The following is a 27,592-nucleotide window of genomic DNA, read 5'->3' as shown; positions in this document are numbered from 1 at the left end:
TGGTCCTACCAGCATTAGTGAACCACTTAATCTTCTAGCTTTCCATCTTATCTAACTTATGATCAACCGGACCCCATAATTTACTAATTCTTGTTGCCTTTTAGCAGTATACCTAAGTATTTGTAATGTTCCTCCATATTCTCTAGGTTTGTCTTTTTAAACACAATATAAATATCTATAATAAAGTAGTAATTATTTAATATTTTCTTCTATAAGCTCATATTAAATAAAGACTTAGTGAAAATAAAATATTAATAGTTGATAAAAGTATTAATTAAAAATAAGTTTCTTAATTAAAAATAAGTTGTGCACAGGAAGAATTGGAACCTTTGAATTAGTGTTTGCTTTGATGAAGAGACAAGGGGAAATAATCATTTTATCAAGTAATTTATTACATAACGAAGGAGGAGCATTGTCCTTTTGTCAGTTCTTGGTGACTGGCCTATTGGAGATAGCCGGGAGAATAAAATGTAGACTTGTTTGTCATTATGTGGTCTAGAAGTGATTGTCTCATTCACAATAGCAGCTGCCTGTGTTTGTAAACGACACCAAATTCAAGAATCAAATCCAATCACTGCGGATGTAGAGGGGTTCATAACATGGGCACAATAAGACAAGTCTACTGGAATGTGGCAACCCTAGTCAGGCAAGGGACAAGATTGTCGGCGTAGAAGGAATCACATCACATAAATAACATTAAATATTTTCCCTGAAGAGCCATGTCAGGACTAACGCAGCATAAATCTTTCCATTGGGTAGAACTACTGGAGATTGGTATAACCTTTGGTGGGTGGCTATGAAATTATCTGGAACTCAAATTATTTTATTTGACTGAGCATATGATTGGAAGGCAATTATCAAAGGAGGCTCGAGACCGTGGATTGAAAACATAAACGCTGACAAAATATTGTATGGACATGTTATTGGAAAAGACAAAGGTTCGATTTTTGTTTGTGTACGACGACAGAGTATGAATGATATTGATTATAGTTAGCAGCAGAAAAGACAACAGGCCTTCATAATACTTCCAGCAGTGTTGACGTTTAAATCCAGTAAAGGAGGAAATCATAGACACGTTAGAGTCTAGTCGTGTGAAGACAAAGAAAGCATTGAGCCACTATAAGAGTCTCAGGATTAGAACTCATTCGTGTGAAGGCAAAACAAGTGTTGTGCCATCGTGGAGCAATTCCTTGAATTATTGCTTTCATTTTATAATAATTCTGAACATTGGTTGCAGATCTGACAAGAAACCAAACGGTTGTAATTAAAGTTAGGATTAAAGAAGTTATCTAGACGTATCCCAAGTGCACATTTATTTATAATAATTAATTACTAGTATTCTGTGTATAATAAATTCAGCATATATTGTGTTCATAAATTGTTTACAATTGAATCAAATCTGTGTTCAAATTTTGTAACTGTTGGGATAAATTCAAGAATTTACATTCAGAATTAGATTGTATAAACCTGGAATTTTACACTGGTATCGGAGCCATTCTGCCAGCCAGCCAGTTGGAAATTATCATAGATCAGACATATGCAACAAGGGCTCTTTAATATTCGTAATACCCAAGTCAGATAAATTAAGGATAATGACATTCCAATAGAGTCACTAGTTCGTCCATACAGGTTGATATCGAAGATAGTCATACAAAATCAAACAAAGAAATAATTTTTGAACAAAATAATAACATGGAGGAAGCAGATGACACTAGGGATCTTATAGCAGTATTTCTTAGGAGTCAACATGATATGTAGAACAATGTTAATCGTATGATAATTTGATGACTCAGTTTATAGCCCACAATCTTAATCAAAATCAAAATAATGCAAGGAGAAATGGTGGTCGAGAGGATCATTCAGTAAATAACCAACCTGAGGGTTCTACAACCTCAAGTCCTTCTATGCCTACCTTCACCCCTAGGAAACCACAGCCTGAAAGAGAACCCTTTATTATAGAATTGCAAGAAGAAATATACTAGGATTGGTTATAGTCAAGGGACGAATTTAGATAATCGAAGACTTTCAGAGAATACTTCGATGTCAAGATGAAACATAGGCCTAAAGGACAACAGGGTTACAACAATGAATTACAGAGAAAAATTGGTAAGATGTCTATCCTTTATTTTGATGGATTAGGAAAAGCAATTGCCAAAGCTTGGGTAGAAAGACTTGACACTTACTTTCAATTAAATCCTATGATGGAAGATGAAGCAATCAAATATGTAGCTTTGCATTTAGAAGGGGTGGCACACGAATGGTGGCACCATGGGAAAATAACCTTGGTTCATAACCAGATTAGTACATATGCTACTTTCACCAAGAGACTCATATACAGGTTTCATTCTAAGGTCCCTGAACTTCATCTTAAAGATTTATCTCAACTTAAACAAACAGGGATAGTGGAACAATACATTTATGAATTTGAGAAGTTACTATTACTAGTAACCGAGATTACTAAGAGACAGGATATTGTTATATTTATAGACGGGTTATCTGATGCTTTCAAAGGTTGGGTCGAATCCCTAAATCCTGCTTCCTCATAGAAAACCATTAAAAAAGAAAGGAAATTGGAACCTTCTTCGAAAGGGAAAACCTTTAAAGGACCACTACCAAAACCAGATAACAACAAAAAACCTTTCAGCAAAGACATGTCTCCTAGAATCAAGTTGGATGAAGAGGAGCATGATGAACTTAGAAGGAAAAAGCCATGTTTCAGTTGTAAAGAGGCATGTGCATCGGGTCATGGATATTTGGGAAAAGGGAAAATTCATTACATTGAGGTAGTATTAGATAGTGAAGATGAGAAAAATATAGATCCAAACCAAGAACAAAGTTATAAAGTTGCAGAACAAGTTCAGGAACATAAAGGCGGGAAAGGTGAAATAGCATCTATGCAGGGACTCCGCATTACAAGATTTTTAGACTAAGAGGGGTTTTATAGGGACAACGGGTAATTATTATGCTACATAGTGGAGCTACACATAATTTCATTGATTTTTGTTAAAAAATGTGGCTTACATACAAAGAAACATTAAGGATTTGATGTTCGAGTAGCAGGTGGTACTAATTTAGTAAGCACACAAGGTTCCTTAATTAAGTATTGCTCTTGATAATTATACAGCAACAGATGATTTTTATGTGGTTGATTTGGCTAATACTAATGTTATTTTGGGAATTCAATGGATGGAGACTTTGGATAAGTATTTGTAGAGTTTCAAGTGCATGGAGTTTTCTTTTAGGGTTGATGCGAAAAAGGTAATTCTTAGGGGCATGTCAAATGTTGGACCTAGGATTGTCTCTGCTAACAGGATGTAGGCTATTTTTCGTCATGGTGATGCTACCTGGTCAACGCAATGTTTTATCTCCATTAAGGTAACATGTTTTGAATCTGAACATTATCAAGATGATTTATTGCAGATTTTAGATTCACATAGTTTGGTTTTTAGTCATATACCTCCTCGAGTACCTCCTAATAGAAGGTTTGAACATACTATTGAACTAGAAGAAGGGGCTAAGCCAATTTTCACTACTTCATATAGACATCCTAAGGCTTTTAGAGATGAAATAGAAAAAGATGTTAAGGAGTTGTTGGATATGGGACATATTGTTGTGAGGTTTTCACACCATCACCCTAAAATTTTTTGGGAACCCCTTTTTCGGGCAAGCGTTGGGAATTTTTGTGGATTTTGGAAATTTTTCGGTTGACTTAGCAAAATTTGGAGCTGTCCAGAGGTTTTTGAATTGGTGATTTTACACCTTGGATGCCTTCGGGCTAGGAGGGGATTTGATTTGTTTTAACCCGTGTGAAACTTGTTTTTCTGGAGCATGTATTTTTTTCTTAGGCCAAGCAAAATTCAACAATTTTTTTCGATGGTTAAAATAATATTTGGTAGGACAAATTTGCAAATTTTGGACTTAGATGGATTTTTGAAAATTTGATATAATTGTATAAGCTTGAGCATTTTCAAAATGAATTTGTGGACTTAGTCGTTATGGAAAATCTTGAAAATTTTTCAGTGAAAAGAAATTTTGATAGTGAAATTGAATTTAGAGTTTGAATTTCGATTGCCAAGAAAAGGATTTATTTTGTTAAAAAATTGAATGTGTATTGCAAAATTGAAATTGGATTAAATTGCAAAATCTCATTAATTTGGTTGAAATTTTGCTTAGAAGATTTTATAAATGTTAAAGGAATTGGTAATTTGGAATTGAAAATTGATTTTGGTTTGCTAGATTCGATTTTAATGATATTTTAATTGCCAAATTGTTGTTAAATGAAAATTTTGACACCTCCTAGACTTACCTTATTTCTATTTTGCAATTCCGGGTCAGATTGGCAATTGAAAGGGTCAATTTCACTGAGGCTTAATTATTTTAGTGTTTTCTTTAAAACTGGGCCATCTTTGGGGGTTTAACTTAAGTTTTTGTTTCCCTCTAGGCAAGTTGGCCCACTCTAGAGGTCAATAGGAGGATTTAAGAAGGGGCTTCCCCTCTCTTATTTTCTCATTCATTTCCACCCCTCTTGCTTGGTTGAGCGATTTTTTCCTCCAGCTGGGCGAGTTTCTCCTTGGCTACGATTTTTGAGGGTTTGATTTTCCTCCTAAGGCAGCGATTTCTTCCTAAAATCATGGGTGATTTTTTCCATAAGGCGAATTTGGAGGTGAAGATCTGATTTTTACAAGAATTTAGTGATTTTGGAGGTCTGATTTTCCTCCTAGGGCAGCGATTTTTTTCTCCAGCTATAGCGATTTTGTTTGGTGGAGAGGCAAGGTGATTTGAGATCTGATATTTTGCAATTGTGGGCGAAGTTAGTAAGTCGAAATTCTGATTTGGAACAGAATTTTTTGCACTAGGGCCGCAATTTTCCTTCGAGTTGGGCGATTTTGGCAAGGTGGTCGAAATTTAGTGAAAGGAGCAGATGTTTGCAAATAATTCATTTGCTAGGGCATCATATTTTGGAGGACTGAAGTTTTTGAGATCAGATTTGAATTTGAAGGGGCCCTATTGTTGGTAGAAGGCAGATTTAAGGTAAGATTTTTATTTATCTTGAGGTGAAGATTGGTTTTAAAGGCGGATTTTATTCCTTGTTCTTGCTTGGTTCATTTCCCTTATCTTCTTTTTGCACTTTTCATCCACCACTTCATCATTTCCATTGATAGGCTGAAGTTGGGAGATATAAGTGTAGATTTCATGATAGGACACTTGGAGAGGTAGAAATAAGCTAGACCACCCTAGGATTTAAGTTGGGAGATATAAGTGGTCCATCCTAGAGTAACAAAGAGGCAAAAAAAAGTGGTAGTCCCAGCCCTAGGATAAAAGTTTGGAGATTGATAAGTGTAGAGATAGGATTTGGAGAGGTAGAAATAAGCTAGATTCCATTGATAGAAAGAAGTTTGGAGATTGATAAGTGTAGTCCATATCATTTAGAATGAAGAGGCATAAATAAGTGTTTAGGATGGTGGATGTTAGTACAAGCAAGAATCCAAAGGGTACAAATACCAAAAAAGATAAGGAAGACATGATGCCTAAGACCACCTTTTTCTCGAAAGTGAAGTGAATAAGTGACACCAATATCAACATTGTGAATGTGGTACAGTTGAAGGATAGATTGAAGGAAGCAAAATCCCCAATGACGAAGATCTATAAGAGCGAAATTGTACACGTGGTGGCTTTCCCTCCTACCTTGCCTTCTCCGGAATTGGTAATGGAGTGTATCCCGCTTTGATATTGTGACCAAGTCCATCATTTTTGATGAAGGGAAGAGAGTGTTGACTAACATCAATGGACAAGTGGTTGAAGAAGTATTCAATATTCCCCAGCATAAAAGCATGACAGTGGTAATGATGGATCAAACAACCAAGTTCTTTTAGGATAATCAGGAGGCCTACTTCATTCATTTAAAGCAAAACTGGTTACACAAAGGCAAGAAGGGAGTTACCAAGTCATCAAAGCTCACCAAGTTGGATTTCAAATCGAAATACGACGACCTTATTGTGCTTCTTAGCTGAATCATGGGTGTTGCTCAAGGTATGAAATTCGAGAACTAGATGTACTCTTTTATTGATGAAATTGAAAATGGAAAGAGAAAATTTGATTGCGCTAGAATTAGAAGTGAAAATTTAGAGTTGCAACTAAGGACAATACAAATTCAAAAGCAATTTTACATGAGGTCCTATCTTTTCTATCTGATTGCAAGACTATATGAAAATTCTGGACATAAGACCTTCGGAGTGATTAGCAATGGGTCGGGGCAATATTTGGTGCATGAGTGCTATCCACTCTGTGTACAAGAACCATAAAACATGAGTCATTGATACATTAGGAGGTGATGAGTTAATGAGATATGACTGATTGGGATCACTCAGAGACATAAGAAGATAAGAGTTTGATTGAAGAGTCATGGTGGCTATCTTGTGAAAGATTCATAACAGGATCACTGGAATCTACAAATACTAAAAGATATAATAGACAACATGGTCTAATTAAGCTAAGTTATGATAAATGGAAGACTACATTCAAAATCAAGGTCTATATGATCGGTTAGTCATGCCCTTTGGGCTAACCAATGCACCGAGCACCTTTATGCAGCTCATGAATGAGGTATTGGAGGAATTTATGGGATTATTGTGCATTAAGATGATATTTTGGTTTTCAATAAGTTAGTAGATTATGGTCATATTGGCTTAGAGGGAGTAGACCATGTCAAGATGATTTATATTGTGATAAATTTCTTTCGAGAGGGGGATAGGACAATTAGTGGGATCTTGAGCAATAGAGGGAGAGTGTCAAATCCTTGTGTTTAATATCACAAGCTTGTTTGACAATGTAGTTCATCTAGCTCCTTGCCTGGCCAACTTTGGAATCAGCTCTATTTTGTTATGATAGTCAAGCAGTGAGAATGCTGCCCTTGTTGAGAGGGAGTCTTCCATTCAAAGGGAGTTTGATAGTTTATCAGAAGTAACCTTGGACAAGGACGTCAAAAGGTTGATATCTTCTTAATGATTCTCTTTGAGGAAGTTTGAGGTGCAATCCCTCGTTAATGAGTTCCTCTCTATGAGGGAGAAGCTCTAGGTGATATCACTTGTACCTTCTTACGGTAGCTTTGGTGGATCCACTCTCTGATATGGTTCATGGTGGATGTCATGTGTGTGACATCATGACCACATCACATGAAAGAATTTGTGGAGAATTTCCTTGCACTCGTGATATGAATATCTTTGTGAGGTGATTAGCTCCCAATGATAAGACACTTCTACACTACTACCTTCATTGTGAAGTGATGATCTCATAATGATGGTTGATATCCCATAAAGTAATGGATATTCATTACACAATAATATTTTAAAATCCATTGTGGTGGGTAGTGCATGAGGTGGTACCCAAGGACACACCATAATGGTAGATATCATAAATCCATTATGAAGGATAGCGCATGTGGTGATATCCAAGGACATAATGGTAGATATCTTAAAATCCTTAATGGTGGATAGTACATGTGGTGTTATTCGAGGACATGCCATAAAGGTAATTTTCTAAAATCCATTATGGTGGGTAGTGCATTTGGTGGTACCTAGGACATGCTATAATCGTAGACATCCTAAATCTAGTATGGAGGATAGCGCTTGTGGTGGTATCCAAGGACATAATGCTAGATATCTTAAAATCCTTTATAGTAAATAGCACATGTGATGGTATCCGAGGACATGCCATAAAGGTAATTTTCTAAATTCCATTATGGTGGGTAACACATGTATTGGTACCCAAGGACATGCCATAATTGTTGATATCCAAGATCCAGTATTGATGATAACACATGTGGTGGTATCTAAGGATATTATAGTAGATATCTTAAAATCCTTTATGGTGCATAGTGCATTTGGTGTTATCTGAGGATATGTCATAAAGGTAATCTTCCAAGTCCACTATGGTAGATATCACATAAGTGTTGGAATTAAGTAATCACAACGATATGTTTGACCGGCAAAATGACAATGACTACGTTGTAGCATCACAAGGACTTCAGCATTGAGTAAGTATCGCAGTGTTGTCATTGCTTGGCAACTGGTTAACAAGAAGACTAAAGCATTGCAAGGTAGTGCACTGGTCACAATAGAAGAAAAAATGCAGCCAAGCCTTTGATAGGCAGACAGGTGTAGATGTTAGATGGACGCAGCTGAGTCACCACTGGTGTGACAAGAATATGAGAGAGTTTGATAGTGATTTGACATGGTCACAGAGAAAAGCGATCAAAGTGACAAAAGAAAGCAAGGACACGAGTCTAGATGTAGACTTACAGGCAGACAGACATACCTACATGAATATGCACCTACGAATAAGGAGTTACGGGTAGTTTGTGACTATGCTTGCTTATGTATTTCAAATTTTGAATAGATGATTTGAGCGGGATAATTTTAGCGTTTCGACAACCAGATTGGTCAAGTGGATTTAAAGACACTCAAACTTCATTTTAAAGTTGTTGTTATGGGTTTCATGATCAAAGATATGTGGGAGGTAGACAAGAACATAGAGAAGACTGAGTAACAGCAGACTGGTGCTCAAGCACGTGAAAGTAGTGAACAGAGGTCATTCACTGAACAAAGCCAAAACAAAGGAAGGAGATTGGAGAATCTTCATGGAGTATCATAGTGGATCTACAAGGCAAGTTGTGCCACATCTTTAGATCTAATCATTAGTTTTCATTCTTACCATTGCAACTATTTTAAGCCTCTAACAGGGCAGACTTGTAAAAAGTCTTTGAAATTCTGTAACAAGGTATTTCTCAGAATGGGATCAATATTTTGTAACGAGGTAGCCTTAACATGCTGTTGTAATCCTAATAGATTATGTTCATTCCTAAGAGGATGAGTTCTCAGAAGGAACAAATGTAGGCCTTTAACAAGATACCCTATTACTTGCAAAGAAAGACTAGTGGGTATAATACTCCCACCGTGGTTTCACCCTAACGGTTCCCATGTAAAACTACTTGTGTTATTGATGTATGCTTTTCTGTGTAATCTTTTATGGTTCTACTATATTGCATTCATTATTGTGTTGATTATTAAAGGAATAGTAACAAGGTTTATAGAGAAGGTTGTTGTGTAAGTGGTTGAAAAGTGCATATTGATTCACCTCCCACCCTCTCTGTACTGGTCAGGACCAACAATTGTTATTAGAGCACACTCCCTGGTATTGGTAAGCTTGGCAGCTTGAGGGAAGATCAAATGAAAACCACTAGACTTCAGAGTCATCTTAACAAAGCCCTGGATGTTGTTGAAGACTTGAAAGACAAGTTGAGGGAATCCCTAGGAAAAACAAAGAAACTGATGAAGAAGTTAGGTGAAACCTAAGAGATAATAGAGAAGCTACAAGAGAAAAGTGGATGAGAAGAATCAGAGGAAGCAATCTTAGATAAGATAAGATAAGATAGTGATATTAATGTCCAACAAAAGACCAAAAAGAGGTCTATGGGACTGAATGATTACAACAGTTAGGCTGACACCAATAGGAGTACACAAAGGTGTCCAAAAATAAATGAATACAACCAAAACAATAACAACAAACAAAGAACAAAGACAGAGAAAGTGCTAGGAGTCTTTCTTGGACGAAAAGAAATCAATCACTGAATGATACACATGGCGATGTGTAGAGGCATTGTACTGTCTCTGGCCACTCACAGAGGAGTGCCGCTGGTGCAAATAGCCAAAACGAGATCTGACACATCTGGAAAGCCCGTTAGATTGAATAGAGTTGGAAGGCCTTTTTACACCGAGTGCCAGTGAGGAAGCAGTGACTGGATCATGCTATCTTGGAGCGTGGTAGCCTCACAAAGATAAAGTGCAAGGCATCTCTGCTCATAATAGCTGAAAAAATCATAGAGAGAAAAGCACTCCCAGAACAGATAGAAGAATCTTCCTCGAAAAAGATAATGAGTCTTATTCTCCACCTCCCTTAAAGTACAAAGCATATAGATTCACTCCCCACTATCAATATGATGATCAATCCGAACCCAAAGACAGTGAGAACCAAAGAACTCATGGATGAAAATGAAAAGTTAACTAGAAGGATCAGGACAATGAAAAAGGAACAAGAACATGTACCAGTAAGAATGAGCAAAACACAGAACGAGAAAGCAAATGCCATCCTTGAAAGAGATCAAGCTTATGAAGAACTCAGAATAGCTCAGGAAGCAAAACATCAAGTTGAAGAATTGCTGGAAATTAACAAAGAAGAAATGGCCATGATGGAAGAACACCGATATATCAAGCAAGAAAACAATATCTTACAAGAGCACTATCATGACAAAGTTGAGCAATCAGAAGTTCTAAATGCAGAAGCCAAGAAGTTGGAAGATTGAGTTTGTCAACTGATGGATGAATTGAAAAGACACAAAAGATAAAAATGAGAGATTGGTGAAATCTAATGAAAGCAGCAAGAAGCTGGAGGAGCAACTCAAGTCTCAAAGAAAGACTGCAAGCACAACCGTTCTAGGATTCAAAGGAATTAGCACAATTGAGAAAGGAGAATGTTCAAGAACGAAAGACTTGAATACCATAATGGACAAGAAGACACCAAAGAGATATGCCATCCAACAAGCCTACTTGTTATTGTTGTGGCGAAATAGGACACCACCAAATGTTTGTTGGCACAGGAAAACAGTGCCTGGTACTCAACATACCTATTGAGACTACTGTAATATTTGTCACCGGTAGCACATGAATGCAGGGATCTTGCAAATGAGGAAAGAGTAGAAGGTTATTGTTACCATTATAACAAATCAAGTAGTGTAGATCAAAAGTTCGATCATATCAGCCATCTCGAAAGACAAAGAGATACATTGGGTACATCAAAAGTAGAACACAGGTTTGCTCTACCTATGGAAACAGTGGTCATACTGTATTCCACTGCAAGCTATGGACAAGGCATACGAACAAAACTGGACCATGGAAAAATATAGGTATGACATGCTATAGATGTCATAGGATTGGTCACGTCGGCAAGAATTGTTGGGTCAAACGAAAACCCAAGCAACAACACAGTGGCAATAAAAGAAAAAAAAGGCCATTGATATTGAGCAAGTCAGCAAAGACTTTGCCAAGGTATGGACCAAAAAGAAATAAGAAGATATCAAAGCGATACTTGGAGTGGTCGTAAGCTCACTAGTGAATGGTGAGACTTCCCCATCAAGTTAAGCCAAAAAAAGCTTAAGGGCTTACGCAAGAAAAGTAAGCCTTGCACCGGTCATCGCATTCAAACTAGTAGGTCACAAAGAGTGATGCCTATAGAAGACTGAAATGTGGTCATCGGTGCAAAATGCTTAACCTATGAAGATTGGATAGATTGTCCCAAAAACTTGACCGTTGGACACATTCGTTAGAAAGCATTTATTGCACAAAGCAAGAGGTAGGTACGGGATGAGTTTACCATTAGAACCTCAATGTTACTTTTTTTGCCAAATCTATAAATGGGCACATCGTTTAGTGAATATCACTTTGCAAACCTAAGATCTCAAGAGCTTTCATATTCGTGAAACCCTAGCTATCAAAAGAGCGGCTTTTGTGCGAATTTGAGCGAGAAGTGTTAAGCAACCCTAGAACCAGACAAGAGAAGCTAAGTGTGCAAAAGGAGTCAGATCAACATTACAATTCAACAATGGCAAAGGAACAATATTTCGAGCTGCATAATGTTGAATTGGTAGATGGAAAGGAGAATGATGCACTAGTCTATGAACCTATCATGAAGAGTGCACATGAGAGAGACGACGGGAGCCCTATGCTCACTCCTTGGCAATATATTACTTGTTGAAGATGTGAGCACCTATCTAAAGGAAAAGGTAACGAAGTTAGGTGACAGGGAAATCCAGGTAAAATATGAGTTCTGTCATGACAATCAATGGAAATTAGGCTTTGAAGATCTGGAAGACACAACCCTATCCCGTGCAGTTGATGTCCCAAATTTCTTCAAGGATGAATGGGTTAAATTCGTAGTCAGCAAGGTGCACGACAAGTACATATGGCTTGAAAAACCCTCTAAGATCACAAAGCAGGTGATTGAAAGAGTTCTAGGGTTCAACAGAATTGGAGCAAATCTAACCATAAAGAAATACAAGCCAATTGAAGTGGCAGAACTTAGTGGATGCCATCATGAGGACATAATGTGTTTGCTGAAAGACATAAAAAATGAAAAGGTAAAATTTGCAGCAATGGTGATTTCTCACCGGCTTTGTCACTTGAGTAGGAGCAATAGTGTATGTAGCGCACCAAATAATAGCTGAGCACATCACACTTAACCTAAGTGGGTGGCTACACATCCAGATGATGGAGAATCTGTGAAAAATCAAGAGGGACAATAGTACACACATTCAAATATGGTGCAATATTGATTAGTATATTCTTTTACTTAAGGTTGAATTTTCCAAATTGGTGAAATTCCATTGAAAGTCAAAGAACCACAGTATAACACAAATCATAAACATGTACAATACACTGGGTAGCAGCACCCATGACTCACTTGATAAATATTTCAATAAATTTCAGTCAGAGATGCATAGGAGCATATCCCTAAATTTGATTATGGATTACAAAAGAGACATTTGTTTCTTAGCAAGCATAGGTTGGTGAATAGTACAAACGGGTCAACCATGAACCCAATGGTTGACTGAACTACCCTATGAAGTTGATGAAGAATCAACAAGAAATCATATTGAATGGCTACTAGCAATGCCAATCGATCAAGAAAAATGAAGGTTCGAAACAACCAAGGAGAAGATGAAAGAGCTTAAGTAGCAACAAGAAGTAGTTATTGGAGAAAAAAGGCCAAAGAAGAAAGAGCACACATCAAACTATTCAACCGGCTGAAATAGAAAGAGTGCAAGAAGATGAGGAGAGCTAGAGTTGGAAGAGGAGGCCACGAGTAAGAAGATCCCCACAACCATCAAACCTCCTACAGTAGAAACGTATAAAAGGAAACCCTTGGAGAAGGACAAGAAAAAGCCTGCAACTCCACTAGAGGAAGAAGAATTTGAAGAGGAAACAGAGACAGAGAGTCTCAAATCATTGAAAGATGGTGAGAAACTTATTTTGAAGAATATTCTTGATGATATTTAAATAAATGGTAACTACAATACATTAAAGAATAGATTTTTAAAGTTCACAAGTAAGAAAATCCCCACGACCATCAAACCTCCAATAGTAGAAACGTATAAAATGAAACCCTTGGAGAAGGACAAGAAAAAGCCTCCAACACCACCGGAGGAAGAAGAATTTGAAGAGGAAACATAGACAGAGAGTCTCAAATCATCGAAAGATGGTGAGAAACTTACTTTTAAGAATATTCTTGATGATAGTAAAATAAATGGTAACTACAATACATTAAAGAAATTTTCAAAGTTCACCAAGGCAAACAAGGATAAATTTGTAAAAATGATGTGTTGGTAAGTCTAAGAGTGTTCAATAGAACACCAGTGTCGATCAAAGCACTAGTACCTAGTAAGCTTTATACAATGATTGGAGAAATATAGACGAAAGGTATACTCGAGTGCAAGAACATGCTAAATGATGCTTTAGCCAAAATAAGACCTAACCCATATGATGATTAAAGAGTCGAACTAGTCGACTCATGCAAAAAGAATTTTGATATGCCAACAAATTTAGCACTGATAATAACAAGTCTGAAAAGAGAGGCATTTTTTAATGCAAAGAAATTTTGGTAGAAAATGTAAAGTCAAGAGGAACCTATCTTGAAATAGAAGCTTGACCTAAAACAAGCACCATAGGAGAAGGCAAAGAAGAAAGAAGTAGCCAAGACTGCAGAACCACAAGGTTTGAAGAAGATGTCAATAGGATAGCCCAATGCACCAGCCAAGCAAAGGACTCAAATGACACAAGACTTGAATAAGGAACCCAAGGAAAGCACGAAGTTCAACAGGAACAATTTACAACAGCACCACCAAAGGTGGAAGCATAGCATGAAGATAGCCCACATATAGATGGAAGTCAGCCATAAATTATTGATGTCACTATGATGGACTCAAGTTTGAAAGATTCAAAAAAGGAGAAAGGTCATGATGTGACTAGTGCCTCAAAAGGAGTACATGAAGGCGAGGAGGAAGGAGAGAAGGCCAAATAAAAGGAGACAGATGTTGTGGATGAAGAACAACAAATGCCTATAATAGAGATCCTTGAAAACACAATGGAACATGCCACACAAGAGGAAGAATCGACAAGAGAAACTGAGCAAGAATAGAGGCAACTTGATTCGCCATCGTCTTAGAAGGAAAAGACTCCTATAAAGACCTGACCGTCTGGGACACAGTTGAAAGGATAGAGGAGCATAAGGAAGCCAAAGAAAGGGGAAGACAAAAGAAAGTGAGATTTAGGAGAATCAGACAAGAAGAAGAAGAGTAGAGGGAGATATGAATCCCCAGAACAAATCTTATAATCCACATTAGAGGATAAGGGAGAATTATAGGATGCAAATGTAGAAGAAGCAGAGAAAATGAAAATTCTCTCTGAAAAGGTAGATGCGATGGGAAAGCGTCTCAGTAAGCTCAGTAATAAAGAATTATCAAAATATACTGATTTCGTGGAAAAATACAAGATAATGAAATTATCTAGCAAGAGACATATGAGATGGTGAGCACAGTGGTGAAGGCACTGGCAGTAGAAGTCACATACAATAAGGAAGATGATCTGATAAGCTAGATCAAAGTTTTTGTAGATCATCTCTATGATAAGGTAGACAAGATAACACAAGCCTTGGAACAACGAGTTTCAATGACAAACATAGAAAAGCAAATAAGTCTTATTCAAGACGAGAAAGGGGAACTAGCATCTCTAAAGGATGAAATGTCAAAAACATTGAAAGACATAACCCTTGTATTTCAGAAGCCATGCACATCACACTCCATAACAAGAGATTTGGAGTAGAGAAGAGAGAAAGCTCAATAGGAGCTTGATGAAGTTGCCTAGACTTACAATCTATTAACAAGACCAGCCTCAAAGCATGCAACAAAGATTCAAAATTCCATTTACTTGGTTATTAGCTAAGAGGAGAAGAAGAGAAGAGCAAATCGATTGATGGAACTTAAATGTCGCTTATCTCCACTTATAGGGATCACCTATGAATATCTAAAGGATGCAGAAGCTAAAATAGCCAAGCCATCAGTAGAAACAAAACAAGGTATTGAGAGGAAACTGACAGAGCTCAAGAGCAAAGCACACACTTTCATTCATCTAAAGGAGTCATGGAGGCTTATTTGAAAACACAATAAAGATTCAGAATACCATGTACTTGGTACATCAATCGAGAGAAGAAGAAGATAAAAGAGAAAATCGACTAATCGAACTTCAATGTCTCTTATCCCCACTGATAGGGATCGTCAGTGAACATCTTAAGGATATAAAATCTCAAATAGCCAAGCCACCTACAAAAATGCAAGAAGGTATTGATAGGCAACTAGTAGAGCTCAGGAGTGAAACACTCACTTTCATTCACCTAAAGGAGTCATGGAGACTCAATTGAAAACAACAAGGAAGCATTACTAGGGCATCTTTGAGAAGCTGTTAGCCCCTTAAACCCCATACCTTTTGTTAGCTTAATGTGTTCAATGGGGGAGAGCAATGTAAAATAGGGAGAATAAGCCCTATATACACTTTGTCCTTGATGACAAAAAGGTGGAAATTAATAATAAAAGGGGAGAGTAATGTAAAGGGGGAGAGTCATGCAACAAGGAATACTATAAGGGGGAGAACAATAAGAGAAAGGAAAAGGTTCTTAATAGAGGAGAGTATTGTGAGAGAGAAAATGAACCATTGAGAGCATATAGAAAGGGGGGGACATAATAAAAAATCAAAAGAGAGAGGGGGAGATTGTTCATGCAAAAAATGAAATATAAAGGTACAAAACAAGGAGCTCAAATAAAGTCTAAGGCCATAGATAGGCATAATGGAGACTTATGAGCAAAGAGACAGGAATGCTTAACTTGTACAAAGATATACATCTTCTTAACCAAACATTTATTCTTAATAAAGAGGTTTTCCCATCAATGCCAAAGGGGGAGATTGTTGGACTTAACTAATCAGAACGACTTGTTTGACCGACAAAATGGTGATGACTAAGTTGTAGCATCACAAGGACTCAAGCATTAAGTATAGTAGTGTTGTCATTGATTAGCAACTGGTTAATAAGAAAACTAAAGCGTTGCAAGGTAGTACAACCAACGCTAGATTGGCATACCAGTCACAACAAAATAAAAGATGCAGCCAAGCCTATAACAAGTGAAGAATTTGGTATAGCTCTAATACCGTGAAAGAAGTTGCCTTAGGGCAAAATGATGCCAAGATCAAGAAGCGCAAGACATAGCACAATATGGACCAAATGATGTATGATCATAATATCGATGTGAAAATGAATAATGTCCATACACACTAGAGGTGCCTGTATATATAGGCCTCTAGAATGCTTCTAGAATGTCTAGGAGTTAGTGAAGAGATAAGCTCAACAACTAAGCACACATCCACCAGAAGTGGATTATTCTCTATTGTGCAGGAATATACATGTATCAATGTGAGGATAAGTATGACAAGGTGTATCCCTTATAGAGATGTTGTCGACACCATGTGCTTAAATTAGATGCTAACTCCTGTGTTGTAGACACAATGTGCGTAAAAGAGTTGCTAACTCCTGTGTTGTCAACAAGACAACTCATATGAGTACGCATACTCCTAGGTGTCAAACTAATAAATGACAAAATAATGCATTAACCTAAGTAAACTTAAGTAAAGTGTAAATAGTAAATACTTATTTACACCAACAAGAAGTAGACAGGTGTAGATGTTAGATGGTCACAATTGAGTCACCATTGATGTGACAAGACTATGAGAGAGTCTGATAGCTATGCGACATGCTCATAGAGAAAAGTGGCCGAAGCAACAAAAGAAAACAAGGACACAAGTCTAGATGTAGACTCACAAACAAACAAACAAGCCTACAGGAATAGGCACCTACGTATAGGGAGTCATATGTATTTTGTGACTATGCTTGCTTACGTATTTCAAATTTTGAATAGATGATTTGAGCGGGATAATTTTAGCATTTTGACACCAAGATTGGTCGAGTGGATCTAAGGACACTCCTTCATTTTGAAGTTGCTGTTATTAATAGTTTTATGGTTAGAGATATGTGGGAGGTAGACAAGATCAAAGAGAATACTAAGTAAAAGCAGACCCATGCTCAAGCACATGAAAAAAGTAGTGAACAGAGGTTGTTCATTCAACAAAGCTAGAATAGAGGAAGGAGATCGAAGAATCTTCGTGGAGTATCACAGTGGATCTACAAGGCAAGTTGTGCCACGTCTTCATATCTAATCTTTAGTTTGCTTTTGTACCATTACAACTATTGTAAGCCTTTAATAGGGCGGACTTGTAATAAGTCTTGAAATCCTCTAACAAGGTGTGTCTCAGAAATGGATTAAAATTCTCTAAAAAGGTTGCCTTAACAAGCTGTTGTAATCCTAACAAACTATGTTCACTCCTAACAGGATGATTCTTAGAAGGAACAGATGTAAGCTTTTAATAGGGCACCCTTTTACTTGTAAGGAAAGGCTAGTGGGTTTATTACTCCCATTGTGGTTTTCACTCTCACAGTGGGGGTTTCCACATAACAATATCTATGATATTGATGTGTGCTTTTATATGTGATCTTTTATGGTTCTACTTTATTGCATTGATTATTGGGTTGATTATTAAAGGACTTGTAACAAGGTTTATAGAGAAGGTTGCTGTTGTAACTGGTTGAGAAGTGCAAATTGATTCACTCCCCCTCTCAGTAGCGGTCAGGGCCAACAATAAGGTGATATCTAAGGACGTACCATATTATAGATATATCCAAAATGACCTTATCGCATGAGGTGATATCTGATGATATGTTACATGGAGATATCTAAAATTCATTTTGATGTTTATGGTGAATCATAATGATATGTTCATTATGACTCAACCTAATATGGAAGCCTCCCTAGCTAAGAGGGAGTGGTAATGTTATTGTAGTTATGGTTAGATTCCTTTAGGCCAACATAGTTAACATAAAGGTTGTGTGAATATAATTATTGATAATATAATAACTATATTAATATTATATTATATGTATTATATTAATAGTATAATCATTAAGATAATATAATTATAATATTATTGTGATATAATTATACTAATGATAACTATTTTTATAATAATATATTTATTATAATAATTAAATTAATTAATAGACAAGAGTGGTGTCCCTTTGTAAACGGCCACTGCCAATATATTTAAAAGAAGATCAAATCTTCCTCTTAAATATACTTGTTACACATTTGAGAGAATCAACATAAATTACCCTTCTTTTACTTGCTTCTCACAATCAATGGCTTTTAAAAACATTGTTCCTTTAGGGGTCACAGCTATGACATTGATCAAGGGACGATTTCTTGAATCTTTTCACCTATTTGAAACAATGGATATGCATGTCTCAATCCATGAATCCGTTATGGACTGAAATGCATCCTCCACCCCGGTGTTGAGTGTCTTCTTATAATCCGGGCCTTATACCCTCTTGGAGCTTCATTGACTCTTTTCAACATCTGCTTCTAGTATGGGGAGGGAACAACATTGAGAAACAACCAATTTGCACATATGCATGTTTTTTATATCCAGATTGACAATGTCTCTACTATCATTTTCAAGTGAAGTTTCCATAATCGGGGCCTTATACCCTCTTGGCGCTTTATTGACACTTTTCGACATCTTTTTCTAGTATGGGGAGGGAACAACAATGAAAGACAACCAATTTGCATATATGCATGTTTCCATATTCAGGTTGACAATGTCTCTACTATCATTTTGAAATGAAGTTTCCAAAGGTAGCTTTCTTTTGCATGGAATGGGTGCTTCACTTATAGTTTCAAGCTCAGCTGTGGTAGTAAAAGTTGGCATTCTTCTACCTCAATATTCAAAGAAGGGGCTTTCATTTCCTTTGATATTGGTGAGAAAATTTTGTTTATGTGCTTTTCTCTCTCCAGCCTCGTCATGCTCCATAATATATTTAAAATTATATCATTTGCTATGCGAGAAGTTTTCTTTGTAGGGCATTTTTTGACTTCTTGTCCTAGAAATACACACAAATGGCTTACAATCAAAGAATATGAACTATTCTGATCTACATCACATTCCAAACATTTCCAATGGAAACCCCCTCCTCTTGGGAGCACTTTATATTATCAGCATTTTTTTGATGTAGGAGAATCAAAATTTGGATTTGTTTTGCATTGTTCACTTGTTCCAGGCAGGAAGAGGTTGATGCCATTTGAGTTCTTATGCCAGGAAATTCTATACACATTGAAAGCAAAAACAAGAAAATGGATAAAATGTAAATAGGTAGGTCTTATGGATGATTAAAGAGAAATGAAGACAAAATTAAATGAAAACAAAATAAAATGAAAAAGAAACCTGTTTCAGTCAATAGAAGTTTGCAAAGGAGTGGGATTGAAGGTCAAACACTTATCAAGCTTCAAAAATTGATCTTCTAACTCCCTTTTGCTCAACTACCAATGAAAAGAAATTTTTACTCTACCTCAAGAGAAAACAAGCTATTTGCACAACAAATGAGCCAAAATAAAACTGAACTGTAGTCTTTCAGCATAATCTTTGTAGGTATTAGGACTCCTAAAAACAATTAAATTGCCAAAAAATTGTCAGTTGACTTTTTCTGCCTGATTTGTCGTTGGTCCATCTGGATTTGCTTGGGTCCAACCCAAGTTTGCCTTAGATGAACTGCTCACCCTCGGAATGGACCTTGGCTGTACCCACAGGCGGATCGGTCCAGGACGGAGACACAGTGTGAATGGGACTGCCACTAGGGGCCGGGACCAGCAAACCCAGTATCTTAGTCAAGAACCACTCCAATCTAAATCAACTATAAGAGGACCTTGAATATTTCATCAAAACTAGAACTAAATGCCTAATGGTCCCTATTGGGCAGTATGACTAAGGAAATTGTCAATTAGGAAGTATGACTAAGGAAATTGTCAATTGGGAAGTATGCCTAAGGAAAATGTTTAGAGGATATGTACTCAATGCACGATGTCCCCACAATATTATATGGTGATACCCAAAGTACTATACATATTTATAAGAAACCAGTGTTTTGTAGCAGGGCTGAGCAGATGGAAATTTGGCATCACTATATCAAAGAGTTAGTTTAACTAGAATTTGCTGAGATTGTTTAATGCCTTACAAATTATCAGAGGGTCAATATTTTCACAAAGCCCCTTACATTGACATTGTGATTGGTTTCAAGAAATTTGAAGATTGTTTTAAAATTCTTCCCAATGTTCATTATGGGGTGGTTTTATTTTTTTCTTATACTTAATAGTTTGTTATTAGTTGATAGTTAATGAAAGGCTCCCAACTATACAGAGGAGGAGGGGGGCGCGGTGAATCAGTATAATAACAACTTTGCCAATATATAAATTTTTATCCAAACAATTAACTTCAAATGCTGAAATGGACAGTAATGCACATGAACACAATAACAAAAAGATTTACGTGGAAACCTAATGCAGGAGAAAACCACGACAATAAATACTTTTATATGAACTTTATTCTTTTACAATGAATTGTAGGTTTCGACCTACTAGAGACTCCAACCCCTATGTTTATGAGCACCAACTCACTGGAAGATCGAACTCCCACACTTTATAGGTTCCCACCTACTGGAAACTCCAACTGTTCTTCTTTGCTTTTAATATCTTTTTCACTTTTCTTCAATCTAATATATATATGTGCTTATAACTGTGTCAACAAAACAGCTACCTTCCTTTGTATCTTTCACAATAAAGCAGTAACCTTCCTTTTTAATATGTCAGTGCTCCAACATATATATATATATATATATATATATATAGTAAATCGATGCAATTCAATTGTTGACCAATCTGCCTTATATCTATAGAATTTTCTACTCATGCTAAATCTGAAATTTAACGAACGATCTTGCTGAAAGATAAAAGCAAAAAATTACAGAAATAGAAGAAAAACAGAGCTGGTTAATAATGAAATTCTATTATTCATTCATTGTGTATCAATTACAAAACGTGAGCATTTATGCAAAACCAATCATCCCATAGAATAGGAAATGACGGTCAAATACCCAACAATAATTGACATATGTAAGTTTTATCTCCAACTAACATAATGCAGCATGGAAATAGTCCAGTTTCACCATCCAAACTAGAAGTTAAGATTTAGAGGAGTATGAACTTTTAGTTTGAATTAATCGCCAATAGATGTAATGAGTTGTTAGTTTGAATTAATCACCAACACCCCCCTTAATTCTAGCTAAGGAGAAAAGAAAAATCTAAGAAGAGGAAAGAGGAAAAACCTAGTTGGAATAAAACCCCCTCTCAAAATAGATGCTAATAAAGCAATAAAACTACCATACTACAATTTCTCTGACCCCAAGAAGATCTCCAAGAAAGTGAAATGGAAGAGAAGATAGATGCCTCCATGGTGTGTAGTGAAAGGTAGATGCTCGACACTGTGCATAAGGTGGTCCATGATCTTCGAAGAACATTCTTCCCTTTAGGAAGAAACATAACTGAAGATGTATGAATGAAATCTCCCCAATCCTGAAAGGAATATGTAGGAAGAAATCTCAAGATGTATGATGCCTCTAACAACTGCTCCATGGTCTCTGTATAGATCTTAAAATTGTTATAATCTTTTAGAAATTGTTGTAGAACATAATCAAAAGACTCATTTTTCACCTCAAAAGGCAAATAGATCTCCTCAGAATGTTGTGCAAATGTATCCAAACTCGTACCAATCTGTGAAGAATGACTATGTAGAGAAGGAAGAAGAGGGCTAGGAGGCTCCCTCACAACAACTAAAGAAGTGTCACCTTCGTCAAATAGAAGATGAATAAAATCAATGCTATCATCTAGATCCAAAATGAGGGATTCTACAAATAAGAATGATATTTCTGGTAGAAATTTATCCCAATGAACTGGATCCGGAAGACACAAATGATCCTGTTGCAAAGAAACAATGGATGCTTTCGATGAAGCAACTGTAATCTCTAAAGAAACAACAGAGGCACCAAGGTCATCAATAAACTGATCATCCACAAATGATGTGTTCACACAAGATGAGGCACTTGAAATCTTAGTATCACCCATAGAATTCTGGTTATCCAAGGAATCATCACTTTCAGATGAAGAATCAACGTCTCCATACAACTACTGGATGATGGTCCAAGCAATGAAAGGCACTCTGTGTGCTCTATATGATATAAAATATCCTCAAAAATAGTAAGACAAATTAGTCCATAGACAATATCATTACTGTTAAACCATGCAATTTTCTGTTCATACTCACTTGGCTTAGAAATATGTCCAAGGAGATAGGGCATTAGATCTTGCTCAATGCAATGATCCTTTATCCCTTTTTTCCAAGACAAATATTTTTCTAAGGTTAGCTTGAGAACAGATGGATGAAAATACATACTAGACATCATTGATCTCCCCCAAAATGGAACTTTTTCTCAATTCCAAATTACAAATAGAAACACATTAGCAACCCCCAATGTAATGAAAATTTTTCATTTTAAACAAGCTCTAATCTGCAATACCTGCAACAAAAATAATACTTCTTCTTCCAGCCAACTAGGCTCTGATACCATGTAGAATTTTCTACTCATGCTAAATCTGAAATTTAAAGAACGATCTTGTTGAAAGATAAAATAAAAACATTACAGAAATAGAAGAAAAATAGAGCTGGTTAATAAAGAAATTCTATTATTCATTCATTGTGTATCAATTACAAAACATGAGCATTTATGCAAAACCAATCACCCCATAGAATAGGAAATCGGGGTCAAATACCTAGCAATAACTGACACATGTAAGTTTTATCTCCAACTAACATAATGCAGCATGAAAATAGTCCAATTTCACCGTCCAAACTAGAAGTTAAGATTTAGAGGAGTATGAGCTGTTAGTTTGAATTAATCACCAACAGATGTAATGAGTTGTTTGTAGAGTTCTCTACTCATACTAAATCTGAAATTTAAAGCATGATCTTGCCGAAAGATAAAAGCAAAAAATTACAAAAATAGAAGAAAAATGAAGCTGGTTAATAATGAAATTCTATAATTCATTCATTGTGTATCAATTACAATATGTGAGTATTTATGCAAAACCAATCACCCCATAGAATAGAAAATCACGGTCAAATACCCAGCAATAATCGACACACGTAAGTTTTATCTCCAACTAACATAATGCAGCATGGAAATAGTTCAGTTTCACCGTCCAAACTAGAAATTAAGATTTAGAGGAGTATGAGCTGTTAGTTTGAATTAATCACCAACAAATGTAATGAGTTGTTAGTTTGAATTAATGAGTTGTTAGTTTGAATTAATCACCAACACCCCCCCTTAATTCTAACTAAGGAGAAAAAAAAATCTAAGAAGAGGAAAGAGGAAAAACCCAGTAGGAATAAATCCCCCCTCAAAATAGATGCTAATAAAGCAATAAAACTACCATTCTACAATTTCTTTGACCCCAAGATCTCCAAGAGAGTGAAATGGAAGAGAAGATAGATGCCTTCATGGTGTGTAATGAATGGTAGATGCTCGACACTGTGTGCAGAAGGTGGTCCATGATCTTCGAACAACATTCTTCCCTTTACGAAGAAACATAACTGAAGATGTATGAATGAAGTCTCCCCAATCCTTAAAGGAATATGTAGGAAGAAATCTCAAAATGTATGATGCCTCTAACAACTGCTCCATGGTCTCTGTATAGATCTTAAAATGGCTATAATCTTTTAGAAACTGTTGTAGAACATAATCAAAAAACACATTTTTCACCTCAAAAGGCAAATAGATCTCCTCAAAATGTTGTGCAAATGTATCCAAACTCATATCAATCTGTGAAGAATGACTATGTAGAGAAGGAAGAAGAGGGCCAGAAGGTTCCCTCACAACAACTAAAGAAGAGTCACCTTTGTCAAGGAGAAGATGAATAAAATCAATGCTATCATCATAATCATACATTGTTAGTCTGAATTAATCACCAATAATATCTATTCTTCTTTCCACATTCACACCTTTCCTTATCTGATTTTTATTCACAACTTAATACTCTTTATTTATATATTTCAACTTAATATTCTGATATATTTTCTTTTATTAGGATATCTCTATTCACAACTTTTTTTTTTGCTCCACTTGCTAATTCTCAATACTTCACCCTCTCATATATCTTCTATTTGTTCTTTATCAATATATATATATATATCTTCATTCTTTCTTCATTATCTTTTATCCTTTCCTCTGCTCAGCACTACTGATTTTTTTCTTATTATTCATACATCTCTACTCATATTTTGAAAATTGACTTTTTCAATTGTATATCTTCCATTTGACCCTTCAATATGAAACATCGCACTATTCCAAAAGATCAATGCAACCTTTATTAACTAATTTGTCTAGCGTGTGCCTTGGTCTCAAAATAATCGCACCCTTGTATTATATCCGCTGGCTTTGTATTGTTCTTATCGATGACAATTTTTCTTATGCTGTTTGGTCTAGCGTTTGCCTTGGTCTCAAAATAATCGCACCCTTGTATTATATCCGCTGGCTTTGTATTGTTATTATCGATGACAATTTTTCTCATACGTACTTTTCCAATATAACGTGGCTGCTTCTAATCGCTGCTCTGAGTACTGTTCGAGTGTACTGTAATCCTTGCAATCATTTCTTTCTTTTTGCTCACGCAGACTGAAACTCCCGATAGATTTGTCGTGACCGAACCGACAGCACCTGTGTCTTCCTTTCATCGTGCTTCAGATCCTTGTTGTCGCTGACCTGGATATTATAAAACATCATTGCCTTCAATCAATCTGATCATTGTGTGACTTTACCGCTATAGTGTTTATTATTTAAAACCCGATGGCTCTTCTTCAAAACCATAAACCATTCTGAATAATATCGCTATAGTACATATATTGATCGCTGCATAGTCTTTGTTGGCATTTGATTGCCCATGGATAAGTTACACTGTCGAACATGTCCTTCAATTGCTTTATATTAGCTGTTATCGCTGATTGAAACCTTCACCATAGTCACCATTAATTTGACCCGTCATTTCTTTCATGCTGACATGTCTAGGATATTTGTTGCTTTAAACTCCATATCATTGCCGCTTTCTTTTAAATAACTTCACAGTTTCTATCTCTGTTTAATGACATGGAAACTCTTGACATCGGTTATATATGCCTTTGCTTATATTACTGACTCCAGCATGTCTTTAATGTACCGCTTTATGATCTTTTCCAGTTTGCCAATTATTTACGCTTGTTTTTGTTCTTTTAATCATTCATTCATCATCTATGTATGAGTATATTTTTATCACTTGTCTTTTATTTCTCTTCAGTATAGTGTCAAATCTTATGTCCGTCATTATTTAAATGAGGACTTCTTCATAGCTTCTTGCTCATGAACCTCTTTGACACCAATGACAATACTGCTTCAATATTCACCATTCATCAGATACTGCTTCAATATTCATCATTCATCAGTTACATGGAAGCTGTTAGTTTCTCATTGAGATTTCAGTTGTTCTTATAAAACTAAATTTCCTTTCTCTCCTCTCAATCTATCTAGAGAGATTTTTTAGCCTGCACATTTTATGCGCTGTGTTGAGGATCCACAGAGCATCATTCCCGTTCATTGTTCATCACTGCTCTATTCATCGCATTCATGGTTTTCTAGTCTTTGCTGTTTAATTATAGCCAGCTGTTATGGATATACCATACAATTAACATAGCTATTTGAAAAATAAAACATATAAGGTCAAGTCCTTGTTGATTTTATTTGCATAAATATGTGTTTTATTTTGTAAAGTTACAGAAATATTTCACTTTTTAGCATTCACTCTAATGACATCTGCTCTACATAATTTCAAGAGCATCCATGCACCATGAGTAAACCTGTACTATATGTGTATATATAAAAAATGTGCAGAAAGGGAGAAGGGTATAGTTCTAATCTCTTGATGAAATAGTCTGGAGACTTGGCTATTCTAATTGTTTAATAAACTTTGCTCTTGCGAGCACGCAATGATATGATTTGTTCTTTTCGAGCAACCATATGGCAAACTACCTATGGAAGACCAAGAGTCAACTTAGAAATCCACATTATAAGCCAATTTAGAAGACCGAGAGTTACAATTTAGAATTCCGTATTAGATATCTGTTAGGATTTGGGCTTTAACAAATTAAGCTCAATCCCTTGGAGTAGAGACTTTACTGTTAAGAAACAACAAAACAAAACATACCAGACCTCCAGACTTATAACAATACCATCCAATATCCATTATTCTAAAACGTAAGCTTTTCGTGTGTTTGACAAAGCTTTATGTTGGTGTATGTCATATGTGCTGATGTTTTTCAAAATTGCTCATATAAGAATGGGTTAGTATGATCAAATAAAATGTAGCACTCTTGTTTAATGTGAAAAGAGACGTAAATCCTAATTCAAGTACATAAGATGAAAGCAAAGTTGCAAAATAATGGCCCAGCTAAGGATCTGTGTTTTCTGGTATGAGATGCTATGAAAATTCAATGTTCTAATATCTTGAAGTGTACACAGTTCATGTACCAAAGTGGTGAGTGCTCATATTTTGCACTGGTTTCGACTCTCAGTGCCAAAAAGTGTAAGTGATGGACTGATTTTTGCTTTATTCGGGTATTTTTTCACGTTGAGATATTCAAATGCTATTTTTATATTCAATCCAACAAGGGGCATGAAAAGGATCTTTGTGATCTATGTTTATTGCTCTTAACATTCAGGAGCTTCCCCCAGATGCAGCAGGAAGAGAGAACTGTTGGTGGGGACATGGCTGTAGAACTCAACACCATAGCGTGCATCACGCTCAAAAACTAAATCATGTTTGTGAGCAAACTCGAAGGTCTCAACCATAGCAAATTTAGGATGCGGGAAAAAAGGCTATTTCAACGTTTAATTAAATTTTGTAATTTGCAATATTCCCTGAACATTCATAATTTATATTATGAAGAGAGTTTATATTCATCAGATATATTGGCATCTTTATCAGTCGCTGCTTATGGTATTCCTTGTACCAAAGCTATATGAATTATGTACATGGTGCAGTGTCAGGAATATTTTGGTGTACAAGAATGTTGAAATCTTAACAGTTATTTTCGTGTACAAAAAGGTTCGAAAGCTAGATCATTATTGTGAGAAAACTTGAAGGACACATAGATTATATATTTGGAATATATTTATTAATTTGTAATATTCCCGAATGTTCATGATTTCTATATTTTGTTTAAGAGAGTTTTCGTTCATGGTATACATTGACATCTTTATCAATCGTTGCTTTTGGAATTCCTTGTATCAAAGGTAAATTAAATTATGTGCATGTTCCAGTGCCACGCTTATTTTTGTCTATAAGAACGTAAATTTATTAACAAGATAATATTTCTCTATATAAAGTTCTCGTAGGCAAGGTTTTCATTGTATGTTATTA

General features: G+C 36.0%; 1 protein-coding gene across 3 annotated transcripts in view; it reads left to right on the top strand.

Annotated features, from left to right (window-relative positions):
• The window catches only part of LOC149554385 (RING/U-box superfamily protein), a 208,109-nt gene extending 180,728 nt beyond the window's left edge, over positions 1-27,381 (top strand). For all 3 annotated transcript variants that reach the window (XM_089828460.1, XM_089828462.1, XM_089828461.1), the window contains exons 14-15: positions 26,692-26,755; positions 26,892-27,381. In XM_089828460.1, coding sequence (XP_089684586.1) covers positions 26,692-26,755; positions 26,892-27,023 — 196 coding nt within the window. In that variant the 3' untranslated portion in view covers positions 27,024-27,381. The remainder of the gene's footprint in view (positions 1-26,691; positions 26,756-26,891) is intronic.
• Positions 27,382-27,592: the final 211 nt, after the last annotated feature.

The sequence above is a fragment of the Cupressus sempervirens genome, chromosome 5 (assembly GCF_028749045.1).
Source record: "Cupressus sempervirens isolate cs-2001-9-10 chromosome 5, ASM2874904v1, whole genome shotgun sequence".
Lineage (NCBI taxonomy): Eukaryota > Viridiplantae > Streptophyta > Pinopsida > Cupressales > Cupressaceae > Cupressus > Cupressus sempervirens.
This window is presented reverse-complemented; position numbering and strand designations above follow the sequence as displayed.